This window comes from Palaemon carinicauda, chromosome 22, assembly GCF_036898095.1.
Source record: "Palaemon carinicauda isolate YSFRI2023 chromosome 22, ASM3689809v2, whole genome shotgun sequence".
NCBI lineage: Eukaryota > Metazoa > Arthropoda > Malacostraca > Decapoda > Palaemonidae > Palaemon > Palaemon carinicauda.
Genome location: NC_090746.1, coordinates 22,188,116 through 22,195,307, shown reverse-complemented (window position 1 = coordinate 22,195,307; position 7,192 = coordinate 22,188,116). Strand labels below are relative to the sequence as shown.

General features: G+C 39.3%; 1 protein-coding gene across 1 annotated transcript; it reads left to right on the top strand.

Moving 5' to 3' along the window:
- Positions 1-1,890: 1,890 nt before the first annotated feature.
- On the top strand, positions 1,891-2,454 carry LOC137615815 (uncharacterized). The gene has a single exon (XM_068345505.1). The coding sequence runs from the start codon at positions 1,891-1,893 to the stop codon at positions 2,452-2,454; it is 564 nt and encodes a 187-aa protein (XP_068201606.1).
- Positions 2,455-7,192: the final 4,738 nt, after the last annotated feature.

The window sequence follows — 7,192 nt, the reverse complement described above, 5'->3', positions numbered from 1 at the left end:
TGTTCGCGTCTTTTTATCTTAAGGATATCCAGTCTCTTTACGAGAACTGCTACACTCTGGGACCATTCGTAGCAGCGAGTGCAGTAGTGGGTGAGGGCTCAACCACTACAATTCCCTAATTCCATAACCTTTTTAATCTTTCTCTTGAAATGTTTTTATTGTTGTTTTTGGGTTGTCCGGAAGGCTAAGAAGCCTTTCGCATCCTAGTTGATTTGGCGGGTGGTCAAAGTCATTTCTTGAGAAGCGCCTAGATTAGAGGTTTTGATGAGGTCCTGTTGTATGGGTTGCAACCCTTGATACTTCAGCTCCTAGGGGTCGCTCAGCATCCTAAGAGGATCGCGAGGCTCCGTAAGGAAGACGTACTTTAAAAGGCAGAGTAATTGTTCAAGTCGACTTCCTTACCAGGTACCTATTTATTTTGTTTAGTTATTTTGATAACTTCTAAAATGAAATAAAAATTCTTAGCTCATATGATGTAAACATATTTTGCTGGTCTCTACCCACCCCCCTGGGTGTGAATCAGCTATTATAATCACCGGCTAAGTTAAATATTGAAAAATGTTATTTTGATAATAAAATAAATTTTTGAATATACTTACCCGGTGATTATAAATTAAAGGACCCTCCCTTCCTCCCCAATAGAGACACAGTGGACCGAGGAGAAAATTGAGTTCTTTGTTTACAATGAGTACTGGGTATCTGAACGACAGATGGCGCTGTTGAGTACACCCCCTACCTGTGTAGCGATCGCTGGCGAATTTTTCCGTAGAGTTTTTCTGTCGAGCAACAGAGTTGCAGCTATTATAATCACCGGGTAAGTATATTCAAAAATTTATTTTATTATCAAAATAACATAATTGTTGTTTTATTAAAACACGTTTATATTTTATTTTTCATTTTCTTGATCATATCAATAATCAACAAATACTTTTGATTTACTTGCGGTTGGAATCAGCTGATCTCAAGGTCACGCTGCCGTATTACGATTATGCGCACATATAGTATGAATAACACTGATTCATATAATTTTCTTGACATTCGAAATCTCTTCATAATAAATATTATATCAGCGCCAATATATTATAGGGTATCACATTCTCCATACATTGTTTATAGACTTTATTACTATACTCTATCGGATCCTGTATGGCGAACAAGGCTGGGTTTGGGCCGGGAGCGGCGATGCCATATCAAATATTACCATCACGTTGTATGGTGTATGGAGGCAGCATAAGTTAAAAAATGTAAATATAATTAATTAATAATAAATATTCGCGATTATTAAATGCCCTCGTAATTTCTTTACTTTTAATAACAATAGAATTACACGTTTCTTCTTAAACGTGGCAGAAAAATTTTACAGCGCTGCCACATCCTTCTCAGGTGTTAAGCTGACCTCAGGGTATGAATATGTCAAACAGCGTGTGTCTCCAATCGGCTCAACCAAAACAGTCAGTCATTAAGGAGTCTGTCGCCCTACCTAGAACAGCTGAATTAAAAGAAAATATTGAGTTTAAAGGTTCCAGGGATTCTGTTCACAAAGTTCTAAATGAAATTGGCTTTCGGTACAGCAAGGTTAATGGAAGAAAATTTCTACTGGAGAGAAAAGATGTAGCCTCAGCCAGAACTAAGTTTTTAAGAGAAATGAAAGCATTAAAAACCAGTGGCTATAAATCCTTTGTATACTTGGACGAGAATGGAGTAACCAAAACCATACCGTTGAGAAATGTTGGATTGACATTAATTCAGAAAATGCCACCGATATTAAACCCCCTACTGGGAAAGGTAGTCGGTTAATCGTTCTTCATGCTGGGACCGAACGCGGGTTTGTTCCAAACTGTGAACTTGTTTTCCGGTCTAAAAACGATGGCGATTACCACAAACAAATAAATGAATCATACTGTATTCAAGGAGTGGTTCATTTCACAATTGATTCCCAATATACCGCCATCATCGATCATAGTGATGGACAATGCATCCTATCACTCTTCCCAAATTGATAAACTGCCTACGACATCCGATAGAAAAACTGTAATTAAAGACTGGCTTATCGAGAAAGGAGAAACCCCTGGAGACGATCTCTTGAAGGATGATCTGCTTGCTATGGTAAAACAGCATACGTCAAGATGGCCACGCAAGTACGAAATTGACATTATTGCGAGTAAGCACGGCCACAAAGTGGTAAGACTTCCTCCATATCATTGTCAATATAACCCAATTGAATTAATATGGAGCCAAGTCAAACAGTATGCAAAGAAAAATAATTTTAAAATGTCGGACCTCAAATCTCTTATAAGTGAAGCGTTACAGCAAGTAACACCGGAAAATTGGAAAAATGCAGTTAACCATGCAGAGACTCTTCAAAGAGATGACACTTCAAGAGATTTAGCCATCGACAATTTTGTTGATTCTTTTGTTATAAATCTAGAATCATCTGATGAAGAGGAATTATAATGAATAGTACCCATTTTTTGTTTATTTCACTGAAATCATTAATGTTTTTCTTTCATTTTCAATGTAAATATCCATTCATTCTTTTCTTTCTTTTGTGATGTAAATATTCATTCAGTTTTTAATTAATTTGTAATGTAGCCTACATTTTTTTTTCATTATTAATGTAAACATTAATTTAGCTTCCAAAATAATTTAGTTATACAAATAAAAAAATGTTACATATTTTTAATATAAAAGATGTGCAGAAATAAATCTCTATAATCCTGGCATTCTTGTGTATCGTTATCAGTATAACATTCATGACTCAAAACTATCATCTATTTGTTTTGATAAATCCTTACAAAGACTATGAAACACAAATTGATATTTTCATCAGGTATGACACTCAAGCAAAAGTATCTTATATTTTGAAGATAAAAACGTGCCAAACCTAAAATAAAATATTCAAAGTAAATTGCAAAGCTAGAACAAAGTCCATAGAAAGAAGGCATGAAAATATAAAAAGAAAGTGTATCGGATACTCTTAATGAAGATAATTGGGCGTCTATATTACGTATAGATAATATATTTTATTGTTGTCGATAATTCTGTGTAACCCATGTATCTTTATGACACTATTTCAGTTTACCTGCCTAAATTTACACAGGATATCTCTCTCTCTCTCTCTCTCTCTCTCTCTCTCTCTCTCTCTCTCTCTCTCTCTCTCTCTCTCTCTCTCTCTCACATATATATATAACAAATGGTAGAGCCTCCACGAGATGGAATTTGTGAGTGTAGGTAGATAAATTCACACATACGAGTTGATTAGAGAATGCGGAAACTCAGTAGTATGGTATAATCCCTAGAAAGGTCCAGTATATTGCCCCAGGAGACATTCGAGCGCAGGGATTAAAAGGGATAAACAGGAGCGGTAGGCCTTTAAACACTCCAGAGAAGGACATTTGGCAACGCCCGGATTGCCATGAAGGAGCCGATAGACTATAGTTATAAAAGGAATATGCATCTCTCTCTCTCTCTCTCTCTCTCTCTCTCTCTCTCTCTCTCTCTCTCTCTCTCTCTTCGTATTTTGATTTTTAATTCAGTTAAATCTTCACATTTCTTTGAAAAATATTAAAAAATCTTTATATCATTATTCGATGTTTCGATTATGGGAATAGTAACGCATCGGAAGAAAATCACTTGATTTGCCTCTCGCCTTCCGCCAGAAATATGACGTCATCAGACTTTTTTTCCTTAAATTTACGGTAAGTTGTACTAATCTCATAACTAATGATACAGAGCACTAAAACACTTGATGTCGTTACTCTGTGTTTCGATTATGGGAATGCTGTAATAAGATTACTCTGCAACATAATGAAAGGAAATCATTCGGTTTGTCAGCTCGCTTCCGCCAAATACATGATGTCACAAGATACGTGACGTAAGCTCTACAATGACTTGCAAAATATGTAAATCCATTTTCTTTTTTCTTGCAAGAAATGAAAAGAAAATACTAACTTAACAAACAAAAGTATTTTATTTTCATAATGTAAAAGGAAATATATTATTTTCAAGAAAATATTTGCCTTATTAGTATATTTTCTTTAGATAAACATCGATCGAATATCAGAGATTAAAAAAGTAGCGTACAGTCAAATTTACGCTACGTAGTACTCACGACAACCGATACAGACCCACAAAATACTTTGTATCGTTATTTAATATTTTGATTATGGAAATATTAATATTAATCGTTAGCCTATGGGAAGGAAATCACTGTATTGCCCGGATGCTTTCCGCCGGTGATGTGATGTCACCAGACATATAATATGAACTCGACAGATATTAAAACTTTTCTTAATGTATTTTTAACTGTAAATAAATACTGAATATTAACAATAAAAGAAAATAATAATTTACCAAGATAAATCAATTTATATGTATACAAGAAAATAGATTATTTTCAAGGAAATATTCGTCCTATTTCCGATAAACTTGTGACGTCATCACCCTGAAAAAATGGTCGTAAAGTCGAATAGTCGTAAGTCGCATAGGTCGTAAGTCGAGCAATACCTGTACCAGACTCGTGGGGAACAGCAATGGGCTGTTTCCCCGCAACGGACTTACCTCGTCCCCTACTCTGGGAAGGGGAAGGGGAACTGCTCTCAGAAGGAGCTGAAGGAGACGTTATCGGCAAACCGAGACCAGGTTTCTTCGGTGACCGCTTCGATGCCTTCTTCTTTTTGGTGCCGTGCAACGTCCATTGAAGTTCCGGCCAGGACTCACACTGTGGACACGTGGAAGCAGTCGAACACACACTGCCTCGACAGGTGGTGCACAACATGTGCGGATCGATGTTAACCTTGGAGAGCCATGCCCCGCATGACTTACCGGCCTTGGCACCGGGACAACGGCGTTGGGATTCCGTGAGGGTAACCACAAGCAACACAAGTAAGGGATAGGAACGGGAAAACACAAAGGGAACACGTGAAACACAGTGGTGGGTTGGACGGGATGAGAGAGAGAGCGGCGAGATGTGATCTGCGCCGCGACCAGATGCTTATTGACAACAATGACTCAGTAGCGCATCCACGCGCTGACCCCGGGTCACCTCAGGGTACACATATCCCTCCACCACGGAGGGACCCAACAAGGGAAAACGGAGATAGGGGGGACTGCGCAAAATTCTTGGTCGGATAGGGAGGAGATCCCAGATACTCCTAAGAAAATAGTTCGAGGTAAGTACTCTGTGTTGGAACAAGTAATATTTAGGGTAAAATTGTATGTAAATGTGTAATGATATAATAATGTCGTATACAGTACAGTGGAACCTCTACATACGATTGTTCTAACATCCGACGTAAAATTTGACCGAATTTTCGTCTCAACACCAGATGTCATGCTCCAATATCCGATGTAGACCATATGAGTAGAATTTTCTTGAAGTGTTGGTCATAGTTTCCTTTTTATGCCGGTAGACGGCAGCATGTTGGGGGGAAGCCAGTGAGTGTCGCGTCGGTCAGTTCTCTGTTCTCGTGCGCATCTTTGTGGTTGTACCCTGTTCGGTCCGTTATTAAGTGCTTATTATCTTCTTTTTTTCACGTTTCATTTTTTATTTTACGTATAATCATGGGTCCTAAGAAGCTTAGTTTCGGTACAAGTATTAGTAGTGGTGAGAAAAGGAAGAAGGTAATGCTTTCATTAGAATTGAAGCAAGAAATTGTAGAAAAACACTAGCGCGGTGTGCACGTGGGTGATCTGGCTAAACAATATGGCTGGAATATGTCTACCATCTCGACAATCATCAAGCAGAAGGCAGCCATCGAAGCAGTCAATCCATCGGAGGGGATCACCATTATTTCAAAACATCCCAGCCCTACTCTGGAAGAGATGGAACGCCTTTTGTTAATATGGATAAAGGACAGAGAGATTGTTGTCGATACGATCACTGAAACGATCATTTGCGAGAAGGCCAGTGCTATCTATTGTGACTTGAAGGCGGCGGGTTCTGGGGGTGACGTGGGGGAGAGTTCAACCGATCCTATGACGGAGGAATTCAAGGCGTCTCACGGTTGGTTCGAGAAATTTAAGAGACGGACCGGGACTCGTTCAGTTGTTCGGCACAGAAAGGCTTCAAGTTCGGACACCAAGGCTGCTAACGATTTTGTTAAGAAGTTCAAAAAGATCGTGGAGGATGAAGCCTACGTAGAGCAGCAAGTTTTCAATTGTGATGAAACCGGTCAGTTTTGGAAAAAGATGCCTAGTCGAACATACATCACCGCCGAAGAGAAGAAAATGTCTGGACATAAGCCTATGAAGGATCGGTTGACTCTTGCCCTATGTGCCAATGCCAGCGGGGACTGCAAAATCAAGCCGTTATTGGTTTATCATTACGTAAACCCTAGGGCATTTATGGCACAGAGTCAGTAAGGACATACTGCATGTTTTCTGGCGTGCTAATTCTAAGGCTTGGGTTACTTCTTTGTTGAATGGGTAAACCAAGTTTTTGGCCTTGCTGTCAAGAAGTACCTTTAGGAGAGGAATTTGCCTTTAAAGTGCTTGATTTGCTTGGATAATGATCCCGCTCACCTCCCAGGACTCGAAGATTATATCATCGACCAGTTCAAGTTTATCAGTGCTGTATCATCCACCGACCACCACCTCTATCCTCCAGCCCATGGACTAGCAAGTCGTCTCTTATCTTAAGAAGCTCTACACCAAGCACTTATTTAAGTAGTGCTTTAATGTCACGCAAAGCACCAACTTAACTTTGCGTGAATTTTGGAGGAGCCATTTCAATATCATGCACTGCTTGAATATCATAGATCAGGCTTGGGAGGGAGTAACTCGACGGACACTGAATTCAGCTTGGAAGAAGCTTTGGCCTAATGCTGTTTCTCCCAGAGATTTTGAAGGTTTTGGCCCCAAACCTGAATCTGTGCTTGCCGTAGAGGAAGACGTAAAAGAGATTGTATCCCTTGGCAAGTCCATGGGTCTGGAGGTCGATGAAGATAATATCACCGAACTCGTCGAGGAGCATCATGAAGAGCTCACCACCGAGGAACTCAAGTAGCTGCATGCCATGCAGAATGATGAGTTCCAAGCGCAGTTGAGTGTGTCAGAGGAGAGCGAGTAGGTAGAGTACATCTTAAGTTCGGCTGCAATAAAAGAGATGTTAGCACATCATCAACACGTGGTTGACTTCATTGATAAGTATTACCTACAAAACTTCAGGTTTGCCGTGTAGTTTCGCAGTTTG

Coding starts and splice junctions, on each gene's coding strand:
- LOC137615815 (XM_068345505.1), top strand. CDS start 1,891: ATGAATCATACTGTATTCAAGGAGTGGTTCATTTCACAATTGATTCCC.